The 16,232-nt window shown below is 33.6% G+C and overlaps 1 protein-coding gene across 1 annotated transcript; it reads left to right on the top strand.

Annotated features, from left to right (window-relative positions):
• The first annotated feature begins 3,251 nt into the window (after positions 1–3,251).
• Positions 3,252–6,464, top strand: LOC112012402 (alcohol acyltransferase 9). Its single transcript, XM_024044799.2, has 2 exons — positions 3,252–3,905; positions 5,469–6,464. Exons 1-2 carry the CDS (start codon positions 3,474–3,476, stop codon positions 6,390–6,392), a joined length of 1,356 nt encoding a protein of 451 aa, XP_023900567.2. The 5' UTR covers positions 3,252–3,473; the 3' UTR covers positions 6,393–6,464.
• Positions 6,465–16,232: the final 9,768 nt, after the last annotated feature.

Below are 16,232 nucleotides of genomic sequence, written 5' to 3'. Positions count from 1 at the left end.
TTAAAAAAATAAAAAGAAAAGTGAGATAATAATGATTCGATTTTTTTTTTTTGTTAAGTGGTACTTGCAACTCTCTCTAGACCTCTACAAAGGAGAGAATGGATATTTTAAAGTTAATCCACGTTAAATGGATCACATCTCGAGCGTTAAATAAACCATCATCAACAACAAAAGTTTTTTAAAAAAAAAAAATGCAATCTATTTTCCTTTTTTAATTAAAGGATGACGCGTATGCACAACAATTAAAACAAAAATAGTGTTTCCTTGCCAAATAATCCAATATATCTACGAAGGTTTGATATAGCCCTAGATACTAGGCCATTTATGTTAACACATTAGGCCCTCAAGTGAAAAAAAGGTCCCATAATTTTGATCATAACAGCATACTTTTATATATATATATATATATACTCACACTTAAAATAAAATTTGTTTCTTGTCTATTAATTATTTTGGCTTAAAAAGTGGTCAATGTCTAACTATATACTACATTTTTATTTTATTTTTCGCTCTTTTTCTTTTTAAGTATCTCTGGATAACCATTCAATATTAAATCACTCTTTTGACCTTACCAATGAACTGATTAACAAAAATCATATTTAAGGCAGATAATTTTTTTTTTTTTAGAATCAATTTTATTTCATTATTTATATCTTGTGTTTATATACAATTGATGTGAACAGTATAAGTTTTTTTTTTAAAATTTTATTTAGAGAGAGTTTCAACTTATAGCCTCCGCTTTTGATAATAGCTTTTTGTCATCAAACCAAGACATTAGTCAATTTTTGGTGTAGGCGGGAATTAAACATCAGATCTCTTATACAACCATCAGAGATTTTACCAGTTGAACTAACTGGAACCCACATTTTGATTTCAAGTTAATCTATCTTCACTTGTGAAGGTTGAGATTATAGTTAATTATAATGTTAAGTGAAGTTATTTGATAAATTAGATTATATTGTTCCAAGCTTTAAATTTTATTTTATTTTAGTTATATTATAATCTATATTGAAGCAAGTATTTATTTTAAATGTTTAGTAGAAAAATATGAATATGGAAATGAAAAAGTTGAAAAGATAGAAAAGATAATTGAATCTTGTACATGGATCTATTGAAAATTTGCTACTAGTAAATGATAGACTTTGGGTGAAGAATGAAGCGTCTAGTGATAACATATTCTCAGTGGTCCATGCCAAAAATATTTCACGGTTAGAGATTTTATTTATTAGATTTGAAAGTACACCACGTGTCTTTTGAAATAGATCTATTTCAAATATAGAGGATTCGCTTTTAAATTTGTAATAAACCATGAAATTGATCAATTTTGAATAAAGAGAATCCTAATACAAGATAGACAGGTAACTTTCCAAGCTACTTGTACATCTTTATAAATATAAAACTTATGTTAAAACACTTTTCAATCTCTAACTCGTGTTATGATAATCTCCATTTGAAATTGATCCATTTTTTAATTTAAATTAATTATTACAATTTACAAATCTAAAGGTGTAGTAATGCCATGTCATTTAAAATTTTAACTAATGTGATACTTTATATATTATCAGATTCAAGTATTAAAATATTGATCATGAGAAGGAAGCGAAATAAAGAGGATCATGTTGGAACAATGACACTATAATTTTTAAAGCAATAAGTCCAAATATATCCTCTCCCTTCTTCTTTTTTATCCTATTGTTTTTGGTCATATATCATTTTCTCCAATGTGTGATTTTGGGAGTAACATTATTTTTTTAAAATACCTATGATCTTGGAAGTTACATTACTTGTTATTGATATGAATTTGATAAAGATAAGGGATGGCCATGGGGTGGGGTGGGGCCAAATGATGGGTCGTTGCCTCTGCTCCACATAGTTTTGTCTTGCCCTATACCTGTCCCACTTTGCATGATGAGAAAAGTTTTCTTACCCCATCCTCACCCTTTGGGGCCTTGAGAAACCCCACCCCACCCTGTAAAACTCTATTTCTTATTAATTTTCTCATAGCTAGTAAAAAAAATTTAGTAAAACTTTTTTCATTAATAAAAATATACTTGAAATTATAAGTAAATTTATCCCATCAAATCAAACTAATTTTTAGCAAAAAATGAAAAATATTATTGAAGTGTTTAACAAGACAATATCACAACAACAAAAAATCTCATAATACAAAATCAAAAATTCAATAATATATAAATTTGTTTCTAATAAAGACAAAAGAAAAAGTTAAAATTGATACCTTATTTCCAACATTGCTAGAGAGAAAAAAGAGGCAAGGAGCCATGTTGCGTAGAATAAAATAGGCTAACGATATATTTGTTTAAATAGTAGGGTTTTAGGGTATAAAAAATTTACAATTTAACTATTATCAATGTGGGGCGAGATGGGGCGGGGTGGGTCTGAAAGTCTTATCTATCCTTGCCTCGCCCCATGGTGCGAAGATAAAATCTTGCCCCATCCCCGCCCCACTACCTTTGCGGGGCGGAAAAAATCCGCGTGGAGCGAAGCAGGAAGGAGCAGGGCAAAATTGTCATCTCCTATTTAGATAAGTGCATAACTTATGTGCAATATATTAAGCTTTTCGATTAAAATTCAGACACCTAATCGCATGGGCTAATAAAACACAATTAAACAATATCATTATTTTCAAAGATAATTAAATAGAAACAAAATTTATTGGTTAGATTTCTCCTTTCTTGTTGTTCAAATGGATGTTGAAGTTATAGTTTTTTTTTTTTTTTGGATGAATAATCCCTCCTCTAAAAACCTTATTCTAGAATATCTGTTAATTGATTGCAAGATCCAACCGAGGATGTTCCTTAATGTTATCGTTGAACATAAATATTTATGGGAAGGCTAACCAATGTGCAGATAAATAGACTAAAACAACTAGATCTTTGCAAATTATGTGTTATAAATATGTGGTTAAATGATTAAATTTATCATATCTCAATAACTTAAACTTTTGGGATAATCGATAATTTAATTTGATATCAAAGCATGAAATCCTTGTCTCCTCCACTCTACCTCTCATTTAAATTCCCACATATTAGACATCACTTATTAAAAGATAGTTTCGGCCCACATATAAGGAGGAGTGTTAGAAATATATGGTTAAATGATTAAATTTATCATATTTCAATAGTTTAAATTTCTTATACAATCTAATTTTATTAACTTATTAATTTTTGATAATACCCAAAACTGGATAAATATATATTTTTGATGCCACAAAAAAGTGCTCAAAAGGGAGGGCACATTTTTAGCGTAATGCTCCGGCCCTCTCCTTATTCTTACTCTTTAAAGGTGTCTGATCGTATCTATTACCATATCCAACCGTAGATCTTCGACAGAACCCATTGTTCTCTTGTCTACAAAGCTCTCCATTTCTCTCACCTTGTCTTTTTATCGCTCGCTCACTCTCTATCTCTCTTTCTCACCCAAAAAAAAAAAAACAGCAGAACATAACAGAAAATATGTTAAAATCTCCTGTAGAACTCCCAGATTGTTGCTATGCAAACCAACCCATCTTAATTTGCCCAAGTACCCCAACTCCAAAGCATTCATTGTATCTCTCTAATCTTGATGACCAAAAGTTCCTTAGGTTCTCCATTAAATATCTCTACCTTTTCAAGAAATCTGTGAGTTCAGACAACTTGAAATATTCTCTTTCCAGAGTTCTTGTGGATTACTACCCATTAGCTGGGAGGTTGAGAGCCACTGCTGAGGATGAACAGAAGTTTGAAGTTGATTGTAATGGAGAAGGTGCTGTTTTTGCTGAGGCTTTCATGGACATCACTGCTGAAGATTTTCTTCAACTTTCCAACAAACCAAACAGGTCTTGGAGAAAGCTCTTGTATAGGGTGGAAGCTCTCACTTTCTTGGATGTTCCTCCTCTTGTAGTTCAGGTCTTATTTCTTTTCTTTTGTTATGCCAATGTTTCTTTTGTATTCTTTGCTTTTCCTTATAGCATCTCTCTTCATTTTTTTCGGGTTTGTGGGGTTTTAAAAATTCAAGCCCAAAAAGAAGCCCCCCTTATAAATCTTTTAATATAAAAAAGATTCACTTTAAATTTCTTTATATTAACCAAGAGCTCTTGTTTCTTTCTAGATTAAAAAACTTACTGTCTTTGAATTATGACTTTACTATTATTGTCCACATGTTTTGGTCCTTTGTTAATCCATTTTATCCTAGAAACTTAGCAAATAACCGGTTGTTAAGCTTAGTGCTGTAATTATAGTTCTAGCTCTTCCACTTTGAACAATCTCTTTCAATCATATATCCCTTCAGCAAATGATGCTGCCAAGTCAAGTGCCGACCTAACAATACACTAAGGTGCATAAATAAAACCACGTCGCTTTGAATGGTGCCTTGCTTAATTTGCAACATTCCTGCTCGCCAGGACAGGGCTAGTTTTGTCTTTTCCATTGACTCACACTGTCAGTTTGTCAGACATGCCCAATCATTTTTTGAATTTTAGGGAAATTTCACATGGGTAATTGTTATTTTCACCTAGTTTGGGTTGAGAGTGAAATTAAATTTTGACTAATTTACTCTACTCTCTCATCTTTTCCTTCAATCCATACAGACCATTAGAAACATCACTATATTATCATATAATCAATTGTTTGAAATCACTCTAGCCATACCTTCTTCTTCTTCTTCTTCTTTTTTTCTTTCAAGAATAAAGATAGCAATTTGGCTATACCTAATTACCTTAATTTCTACCGAACATAAGAAAACAAACACACGCACCCAAAAAATAAAAAATTCACAGACAAAAGAGTAAAAACTAAAAAGTGTACCATAGTTAAAAATACTAGTAATGGCAAGTTACTAAATGGCTTCGGTTTGAGTGACACAACAAGTCATATGTTCCCCATATGTATGTTCCTATCAAGATAATGACCCAAAAGTAGGTGACCCTACCTAAAAACGCTGAAATTGCTCCTGGTTCTTCTGTGCCTTTCACGAGCTCAGTTGGTGAACTTTGGGTTGTGTATGGTGTCTAATTAACACCAATGGTATCTAAAGAGAAGATGCTGACATGACATCATATTTTTCTTACTTAGGATATGATCTGTTGTGATTAAGACTTTCACCTAACTAATTTATGTAATTATACATCAATCACAATGAATTGAAAAATTATTATGTATTTTAGAATAATTTTTAGGTGCTCTTAGAACATAGAATAATACTCTTTCCTCTCACATTTACGGTAAAATTTACTCATTAAATTCATGATAAGGTTCACTATAAATATAAAAGAAGAGAGCAAAATTTTTTTGTGCTCTAAAAGAACCTACTAGTTTTCCTTTTAGAACTATATTCTCCCTCACAGAAGAGTGGATCTCAAGTTTATGTGAGAAATGAAGTTTAATTCTGGAGTACATAGTAACAGCCCAACCAATTATATCAGTCATCAATGTTTTCCTTGCCTTACTGCAATCTTAATTTGTTTTTTTAAGGTGACGAATCTACGCTGTGGAGGTATGATCCTGTGCACCGCGATCAACCACTGTCTATGCGACGGAATTGGCACATCACAGTTTTTACAAACATGGGCCCACATCACGGCCAGGCCGAATCTTGGTCTACCAATCACACCGCTGCACAACCGCCACATGTTAAAACCTCGAAGTCCCCCAAAATCAAGTTTCACTCATCCCGAATACACCAGAACTAATCCCAACGATAACAATACTATTGACATGGTCAAGTTCCTTCAGTCTCAGCCGCTCGTTCCTACGTCCTTAACCTTCACCACCTCTCATATCCTTCACCTCAAGAGGCAATGTGTACCTTCGCTCAAGTGTACAACCTTTGAAGCACTCGCATCTCACACGTGGCGTTGCTGGGTTAAATCATTGGACATGTCACCCTCACTCAATGCCAAGCTCCTTTTCTCAGTTAGTGTTCGAAAAAAAATGAACCCAGAATTACCATTAGGGTACTATGGAAATGGGTTTGTGCTAGGATGTGCCCAAACCAATGTGAAGGACTTGGTCACCTCTAACTTGTACCATGGGGTGAAGCTAGTGCAACAAGCTAAATCTACTCTCAATGATGAGTACATAAGGTCTATGATTGATTTACTGGAAGATAAATCGGTGAAAACGGACCTAACCACAAGTTTGGTTATATCACAATGGTCGAAGTTAGGATTAGAGGATTTGGATTTTGGAGAAGGAAAGCCACTACATATGGGGTCTCTGACAAGTGATATTTACTGCTTATTTTTACCGGTTATTGGTGACTTTGATGCAGTGAGAGTGCTTGTGTCTATGCCAGAGGGCATTGTGGAGAAATTTGAGTATTTCATGAAAGAGCTTTGGGATAAAGAAGATAATGCAGATGCCAATGGCAATGGGTATCATGGAGAAGATATATAATGGATTTGATCTAAAGGAGCCTATGTGTTTTTTACTCTTTTTCGCCTCTCAAATAATTATTGGAGCAACTCATTGGACATGTCACCCTCACTCAATGCCAAGCTCCTTTTCTCAGTTAGTGTTCGAAAAAAAATGAACCCAGAATTACCATTAGGGTACTATGGAAATGGGTTTGTGCTAGGATGTGCCCAAACCAATGTGAAGGACTTGGTCACCTCTAACTTGTACCATGGGGTGAAGCTAGTGCAACAAGCTAAATCTACTCTCAATGATGAGTACATAAGGTCTATGATTGATTTACTGGAAGATAAATCGGTGAAAACGGACCTAACCACAAGTTTGGTTATATCACAATGGTCGAAGTTAGGATTAGAGGATTTGGATTTTGGAGAAGGAAAGCCACTACATATGGGGTCTCTGACAAGTGATATTTACTGCTTATTTTTACCGGTTATTGGTGACTTTGATGCAGTGAGAGTGCTTGTGTCTATGCCAGAGGGCATTGTGGAGAAATTTGAGTATTTCATGAAAGAGCTTTGGGATAAAGAAGATAATGCAGATGCCAATGGCAATGGGTATCATGGAGAAGATATATAATGGATTTGATCTAAAGGAGCCTATGTGTTTTTTACTCTTTTTCGCCTCTCAAATAATTATTGGAGCAACTCATTGACTCATTGTAATTGGAGCATCAAAAAGTATAATCTGACTGCCTAGTTTTAGAATGTTAATGCTATTGCTTCCATATTTGCAATCTCATAGTATAAAGTTTGTACCATCAAGAATCGATTTGTAATATGACATTATAATATTAAAATATAAATTCAGAAACAAAATAAAAAATACAACATGACTCATGGCTCTTTCCTTTTCTTTTTTCTCCCAACGATTGAGCTATGAAATGGGATGGTTCGTCTCCTGACTCATTGAAAGAATAAAATCTCTCTTAAAGGCTCCATCTATGTGTGATGATTAGTTATGATCTCAATATATAATTTTATATATACGATATTGAGGAGCCGATCTTCACAACTAATGAAATTTATTTTTAAAATTTTAATAAAAAGATATTAAGAGATTGAAACTATTAGAACAATGATTAAATTTATTATTTTCTAAGCTTTTGAAATTGATGGGCAATCTACCGTGTATCATAATAGGTGATTTTAAGTTTAAACCTTAAATTTCATTGTGTCCCATATAAAAAAGTCTTATTTAAAAAGCTAAAAACATAACGTGGTTAAGTTGAATCGATTTGTTATATGACATAAATATATTAAAATATAAAACTACTCATTGTTTATCGTTGTATCATAGCAGATGATTTTGAGTTCAAACCTTAATTTCATTCCGTCTCATTTAAAAGGTTTAAAACATAACGGTTGGGCTATAATTATTAAAGAAGAATATGAACTCACATGTTCAATGGATTATTAGAATAATTGCTAAACAACCAAGATCATTATAGTTCAACTAATTAGCACATCTTGGTATTCATAACATAAACATTTAGGATTCAAATTTCCTATCCCTCAACTATCAAATTATCTCTTTCGCAAAAAAAAAAAAAAAAAAAAAAAAAAAAAAAAAAAAAAAAAAAAACTATCAATTATTATAAAAAATAAAATATTTTTAGACTACTTTTAAATTTGTCATTTCTTAATAAAACTAATGTTAATTTATCAACTAATTACCTCATCTTGGTCTTCATATGAAAAACATTTAGGATTCATATCTCTCATCACTAGACTATCGAATATCATTATAAAAAAAAAAAAAAAATAGACTAATGTTAAAATTTTCATTTCTTAAAAACACTAATGTTAATTTATCTAAAAAGTTCTTTTACAAGTACAATAAAATATCGCAATATTTTTACAAGAAACTAAGTTGTCAATTCGTTGGAGATCAAAATATAATAAAAGAAAAGAAAAGAGAAATATATTGAGACTCACCACAACTCAAAATAAAAGTATTATAAAAATACAGTAAAATTTTTTGTTGTGCTCTTAAACTTTTTCTTTATAAAAATAATTAAACATCAGGGCCGTACATAGCACAATAGCACATGCAATGCAATTATTTACATGTAATAACAAATGTCAAACACAATATTCCTACCATTAAATAAATTAGGCAATCGTTTTCATGTTTGCCCATAAGTTCTCTATGGGATTTGAGTGGTGAATGGCTGGTTACAAAAATGGTAACTTTAAGGAAAAAATTTGCCAGATATCTTGATTTTAGAAAAATTTTAGGAAAGCAACACACTGATAAAACTATTTTGTAAGTTAGACTATTTTTGGAACTCAAGTTTGGCAAACTCGAGTTTGAGCAACTCGAGTTTGCCAAACTCGAGTTCCATTTAATATTGCTGCACGAGCAAGACTTAGATATAATACTTACGTGTTGTTTCTTAGATTCTTATTTTAAGATTATGTCATGTGGATTTTTTTTTCATAAGAAGGAAGTGTATTTTTTAGTTAAGTAGCTACATAACTAAATCTTAAGAGGGGAATCTAAGGAACAACATCGAAGGTACTGTTCTTTATGGGATTTGAGTGGTGAATGTCTGGTTACAAAAATGGTAACTTTAAGGAAAAAATTTGCCAGATATCATGATTTTAGAAAAATTTTAGGAAAGCAACACACTGATGAAACTATTTTGTAAGTTAGACTATTTTTGGCAAACTCGAGTTCCATTTAATATTGCTACATGAGCAAAACTTAGGTACAGTACTTAAGTGCTGTTCCTTAGGTTCTCATTTTAAGATTTTGTTACGTGGATTTTTTCTCATGGGAAGAAAATGTATTTTTTTAGTTAAGTAGCTACATGGCTAAATCTAGGCCTGTTCAAGGATATACCGACACCGACAAAACCGATCTGACTGCACTACTCTACCTCGCTTAGGGCTCCACCGAAGGTTTCCGGCACGGTGGTCAGCGGTAGATTTTCAGTGCCGATGTTGGACCGGTGCGGCCGTCGATGCTGAGATGTGCACACTGCCAAGAACCGAACTGCACCGAGTATATTTAATATATATATATATATAATTTTGTTTGTTTGTTTTTTTAATTGAGATGTGCTCTCAATTTCTCATGCCGGCCTGTGCACTATTTAAAGATATATGGCGTGCTGAGCACGCCATGCTTACTCTCTTAGTTTTTATTTATTTATTTATTTATTTTTTTGTTGATGAGGAGTTTGAGGACTTAGTTTCTTTCTCACCCGCGTGTGAAGTCAAAAGAAATAATGTTAGTGTGCCTATCAATAAATAAAAAATGTTAGCGTGTGTCAATCCTAAAGTCTGAATAGTCTCACTCAGGTCTTGTCTAAGTTGTCTTGCATTTAAACAACAACAACAACAACAACAAAAAAACGATGCCGTATTTGGTTAGTGTTTTAAGTCATTGTATAATTTTTTTTTTTTCTTGTTTACTCCCAGCCACACCGTACCCAATTGTCTAACTTGTCTCTCTCTTGTTTTTAGACTTTTGCTCTTAGTCTCTCAGACTCCACTCACTCCATCACTCAGCTTAGTCAAACTTAGATAGGTGGTTTGTAATAGGTTTTAATGTTTGGGTTTGTATTGGGTTTTGAATTTTTGATATTTAGATTTGATCTAAATTTTGATTTGTGATTTGAATCCTTGGGTTTTCTGGGTTTGATTTGGTTTTAGAATTTAAATATCTCTTCCTCTTTGTGTGTGTGATAGACAGGTGGACACTGACAACCGCGTCGACTGGAACCACCACTGAGGTTGCCGAAGAACCGTTCCTCAGGCGCGGCGGTGGCTTGGAATTTTAGGAAATCAAAAATTCTGGTGCAGTGCAGAAACGGCCATAAAAACCGACCGCACCGCACAGTGTACAGCCCTAGCTGAATCTTAAGTAGGAATGGCAACGGGTCGGGTTCGGGCCGGGTTTTTCTATACCCGGACCCGACCCGCGGGTCAAGACCCATGGCCCAGACCCGGCCCGTTAACTAAACGGGTTTTTTTCCTGGGCCCCAGACCTGCCCCAGTCGGGCCCTTCGGGCCCGTTAAAGGATTGGGCCCAATTCATGGCCCAACCAAAAGGGAAAAAAAAAAAAAATTCAGATCCAAACACAACCACAATCACAATAACAGAAATCTTTCCCTTTCAAAATCACAATCCAAACACAATCACAATCACAATCACAATCATAGAAATCACAAACACAAATTTCAGATCTACATTTTCCCTTTCAAAATCACAATCCAAACAAAAATTTCAGATCTATGATTTTCATTTTTCCCTTTCAGAAATCATAAACACAAACACAAATTCACATGATTGAGGCGAACTGAACCCAGAAAAAAAAAAAAAAAAAAAAAGAAGAAAAAAAAAAAAATGGAGACAGTGCGACATCGGCGACGGTGAGGACGAAACGAAGTTGAAACTTGAGAGAAACGGGAACGGCGAGGACGAAACTGCATCTTTCCCTTCTTAAATCTGTTGGAAATGGGAGTCCCACTAGCTCGTCTGATGAGTTCATGATGCTTATGATGCTATACATACAGCTTGTGGCCGTGCATATAACGGTGTGAGATCGCTGAGAGATGAAGAGATGAGAGACAGTGAGTGAGAGAGCTAAAGAGATGAGAGATTGAGAGGTGTGAGAGGCTGAAATGAGGAGAGGAATCATAAGTTTAGGGTTTTAACTATATATATATGAGGGTAATTTAGTAATTTTGTATGTAATATAACCGGGTCTTAACCGGGTCGGGTTTCGGGTTTTTTATGATAAAACCCAGACCCGACCAGGACCCGCTTCGAGTTTTTTTAAAAAAACCCATACCCGACCCTATTCTTTATCGAGCCGGGTAAAATCCGGCCCATTAGGGTCGGGTCGGGCCGGGTATCCGCGGATCGGATCTAAATTGCCATCCCTAATCTTAAGGGGGGAACCTAAGGAACAGCACATAAGATATTATTCTCAATGGGATTTAAGTGGTGAATGTCTTGTTACAAAAATGGTAACTTTAAGGAAAAATTTTTCCAAATATCATGATTTTAGAAAAGTTTTAGGAAAGCAACACACTGATGAAACTATTTTGTAAGTTAGACTGTTTTTGGAACTCGAGTTTGGCAAACTCGAGTTCCATTCAATATTGCTGCATGAGCAAGACTTAGGTACAATACTTATGTGTTATTCCTTATATTCTCTTTTTAAGATTTTGTCATGTTGATTTTTTCTAATGGGAAGAAAGTGTATTTTTTAGTTAAGTAGTCACATGACTAAATCTTAGGAGGGGAATTTAAGGAACAACATCTAAGGTACTTTACCTAAGTTTTGTTCTTACTGCACACTCTGCTTGGAGCTCGAATTTATCAAACTTGAGTTCCAGCCCAAACTCGAGTTTACCAAACTTGAATTCCAAAAACATTCTAACTTACAAAATAATTCGAAATGCATACTTTGCACCAAAATTTTCTCTAAAAAATTAGTATTCCGCAAATTTTGCCGTAACTAACTTTAATATTGTTTCACTGCATTCGGCTGCCAGATTCATCTCAAATGCCTTTTGTGGCGTGGCATGTTAAGTACCAAGCCCATTTTGAAACCCAATGTCATTTTTTTTTTTTTTGGTAAACAAACCCAATGTCATTTTNCCCCCCCCCCAAGTGCCTGCCTAACCATTTTCTAGCGCTAGGGTTTTGTTTTGGGGGGAAAGTGCTAAAATATCGTATCAGAACAATTTTGCCGATTCTATTTCAAATGCATGTACTATCTAGATATAAATATAACAAATAGCATATCTTTTGAAAGATGATAATTAGGGCCATCGTCAAATTTTTTGGCTTGAATAAGAGGGACTATCTGGCCTTTTGCCCTTAAATTTTTTTTTTATTTAACAATTTGCCCCTGTTTCGATACTCGATTACCTTAAAATTGAGTTTCTACGAAATACTTGATCTGTACAAAATCGAGTTATGTCCGATCAAACATAAAAAAAATAATAATAATAAATAAAAAAAATAAAAAAAGCAGGGAATTCGATTTTAGGGAAATCGAGTTCAAAAACGCCACTATAGGGCTCCCTGATCAAGTAATCACACTTATAAAAAAAAAATTTGCAGAAAAACGCCGCTATAGAGCTTTAAAACGTCACTATAGGGCTTAAAAACGCCACTATAGGGTTTCCTAATGGTATCACACTTGTAAAAAAATATTTGCAGGAAAAATCACACTTATAAAAAAAAAAATTGCATGAAAACATCGTTATAGGGATTTAAAATGTCACTATAGGGCATAAAAATGCCACTATAAGGTCCCTAAACTTGCATGGCGTGATCACACTTACAAAAAAAATTTGCAGGAAAATGCCGCTATAGTGATTTAAAACGTCACAATAGGGCATAAAAACGCCACTATAGGGCTCTCACTTATAAAATTTTTTTTGCATGGAACTCGATTTTCTGATATTCGAATTACGTGCAATTTTTTTTTTTTTTTTTTAAGTTTGATCGGGCATAACTCGATTTTTTATGAATCGAGTATTTCATTAAAACTCGATTTTAAGGTAATCGAGTATCGAAACAGAGGCACGCCCCTATATAGTTTGCAAACATGGGCAAATTGCTAAATAAAAAAAAAAAAAATAAGGGCAAAAGCCCAGATAGTCCTGAATAAGAGTATCAGAATCATCCTTTATTCATAGACAAATAAAGCTTTCCTCATAAATAAAATTCCAAAGGGTGGTGCCGACTACCGAACGCCAATGCTATATATCAGGAAGATTTGTCTATTTACCGCGGGGATCTTGGATGTTGGCATTTGTCACATCATCAAGTTAAACATGAAATAGGTCGAGCCTTTTTAAATTAATAATTTTAAAATACTCTTTTAATCTATTTTGTTTTTGTTAAGTAAGTGAAAAAGTGGATGAACTTGATAGGTTTATAGGTGTAAGTCCAAGTCACCTTAATAAGTGTCTTTTAATCTCTAATATAATTTAGACACTAATACGCACATATATATATATATATATATCATTATTTTTTAAATATCTATTTGGGGATAGCTTAAACTTATTAATTTTTATTTAACTTAGAAAAAAAGTTGCATGAAAATAAGACATATATACCTTCGGAAAAAAAGAGAGAAATTATATAAAATTTTAACCAAATATACTGAAAAATAAACTATATTAAGCACACAATTAAAAAAAAAAGTTATTAACGAGGGACTTAAACTTAGAATACGTTTTATAAACTGTTGCAAAACGGTGTTTTAAGTTTAAAATGAGCGTTTGTAAAAAGTTATAAAAAGTTGTTATTATGAAACAGAGTTTTGAGTTTTAAAACACGCTTTTTTAGGCTCCCAAAACACATACCTAATTGGATACTTAGTCCACAGTTTATATATAAAATATAAATGTAAGAGAAGAAGTTGTGTTACTTGATTTAATATTGAAGTGCATATCTTTCCTCAAAAGAAAACCATATGTAAATGTAACATAGTCATGATAGAATGTTGTTGTGCTGGCAATGAAATATGGAAAGGGAATGATAGACTAGTCCTTTACCTAATTTTTATATAGTTGGTCAGGAAAATGATTGTGTTGTGATCGTGATCTCTCTTTTTTGAGGATTGAGGGAGTGCCACTGTGCCAGGCTGCTAGCTCTACCCCATGTGTAATTATGTACAGATTGAAGTTTATCTTTAAAATATGATACATACAGCTGACTTGCTGGTAGGGGAGTAGCTAGCTAGGGGGCATTTTCATTTTTAACCCAAAAAAAATACTGTATCAAATTAAATAATTGCACGTTCGCAGAAGCACTTTCGTTTTTAAATTATTTGATGCTTGAAGTTGGATTTATAGATTGGTGAAGTTGCAGCAGGTCAGTGATGATTGCAGCCTTTACAAAGAATCTTACTATTGGTTTTGCTTGCTCACCCAAATTAATAACATTAACATTTGATTTTCCATGTTTGCTCTAGGGTTTTACTTTTTCTAGAGAAAGAGACAGAGATTTTTATTTTTACAAAGAGAAGTAATTAGATGTGTATACTCTCTCCAATGAAGATTAAAGGTATCTCATAAAAACAGTTCTATAAGGCCTTATAGAATTGTTTTATGAGATAGAGATACATATATTTTAATTATTTTTTTAATATAGAAAAGTACTTAGATGTGTATATTCTCGAACAAAGATAAAAGGTATCTTATGGAACAGTTCCACGAGACCATCTTACTCACACATCTATGGATCCCCTGTATTTTGAGATTGTGGAGCTCAGTAAGATTATTTTTAAGAACATTACAAATCTTAAGAACTTTACTTCCATCAATGAAGCTACTACTCAACGTGACAGAAATAGGAGTTATGGTTCCTGCTATTTTGATATCTTTATATGAAAACTTATAATTTAGATTTTAGATTTGTGACTTCAAATCAAAAACTGAAAATTTAATTTGTAAGAGAGTGATATTAGAGATACTATAAACTTTATTACATAAGTTTTACAAATTAATGTGTCAACTTTTAAGAGCATCAGCATCAGCTCATCTAAATTTTTTTGTCTATTTTACACATAAGAGTCTACTTTTTCTATTTTGCACTATCATTTTACAAAACACCCACATCAGACCATCTATTATACACACTATTTTATTTAAATAATATTTTGTATTTTTTGTAGATTATTATTTTATCAACATTACCCCATCTCTCTTTCTTTCATTCTCTCCATCTCCTTCCTCAACTCTCTCATATCCCAAACCCACACACTCACACATGGAGGCGAGGAGATCCGACGAAAACGGCGGCAAAGATTACGGCAGTGGATCCGACAATAAGGACGGCAACTCTGAGGTATATCGGCAGCAACTCTAACAGTTTGGTTTTGATTTGTTTTGGGTTTTTATAATGGGTTTTCCGGCAGTTTGGTTTTGATTTGTTTGGGTTTTTCGGCAGTTTGGTTTTGATTTGCTTTTGGTTTGGATTGATTTTGAGTTGAGTTTAGGATGGGTTTTCCAGTGAGTTTGGTTTGATTTTAAGTTGGGTTTGGGATGGGTTTTCAGACAAGTTTGAATTGATTTTGGTTTGGATTGATTTTGAGTTAAGTTTGAAATTGATTTTCAATGGTTGTGTTTGGATTTTCAACCGTTGAAGTGGGTTATGGTGGTGGAGGTTGGTAGTGCTGGATTGCGGTGGTGCTGGTGGTGGTTGGGTGGTGTTGGTGGTTGTTGGTGATTGGCCCAACTCAACTGGTGACATGTTGGCTCGCCCGTTCCAAGCAAAGAGTTGAGTTGCTGGGTTTGGGTGAAAGCTTTAGGTTCGATGAGAGCGGAGGTGAGAGACTAGGGAAAGGGAGAGAGAGAGACTGATGAGAGCAGAGGTGAGAGAAAAAATTAATAAAATAAGAATATACATAGCTACAGTAATCGTGCATATTTGCACGGTTACTATAGCAAATGTGTATATTTGCACAATTATAGAAGGATTGATGCGGAGCAAATTTAAGAGATATTGTGTAAATTTTGCATCTTTTTCTAATTTGCACAACTTTACACCCACTAATGTGAATGCTCTAAATACAATAAAAAAGTAATTAAAAACTTTATCAATTATGTTGTTGATTTAGCATTTATATTTGTTATTGATGCTAAACAGAATCAGTAGGTTGAACAACTCAGCTTCGATGGGCTGAAAGCAGTAGCGAAGGCCTGAAAAATAAACCCGCTGTCAGAGGAAACCGGGGTGGACCGGCCTAAGACCCTCCAATGGCTAAGTTAGTATTTTCCTCACAAGTGGAATTCTAATTGTATTGTAGTAATGTCAAAATGGTCTCATACCTGTGCTTGA

The sequence above is a fragment of the Quercus suber genome, unplaced genomic scaffold (assembly GCF_002906115.3).
Source record: "Quercus suber isolate HL8 unplaced genomic scaffold, Cork oak 2.0 scaffold_664, whole genome shotgun sequence".
Classification (NCBI taxonomy): Eukaryota; Viridiplantae; Streptophyta; class Magnoliopsida; order Fagales; family Fagaceae; genus Quercus; species Quercus suber.
This window is presented reverse-complemented; position numbering and strand designations above follow the sequence as displayed.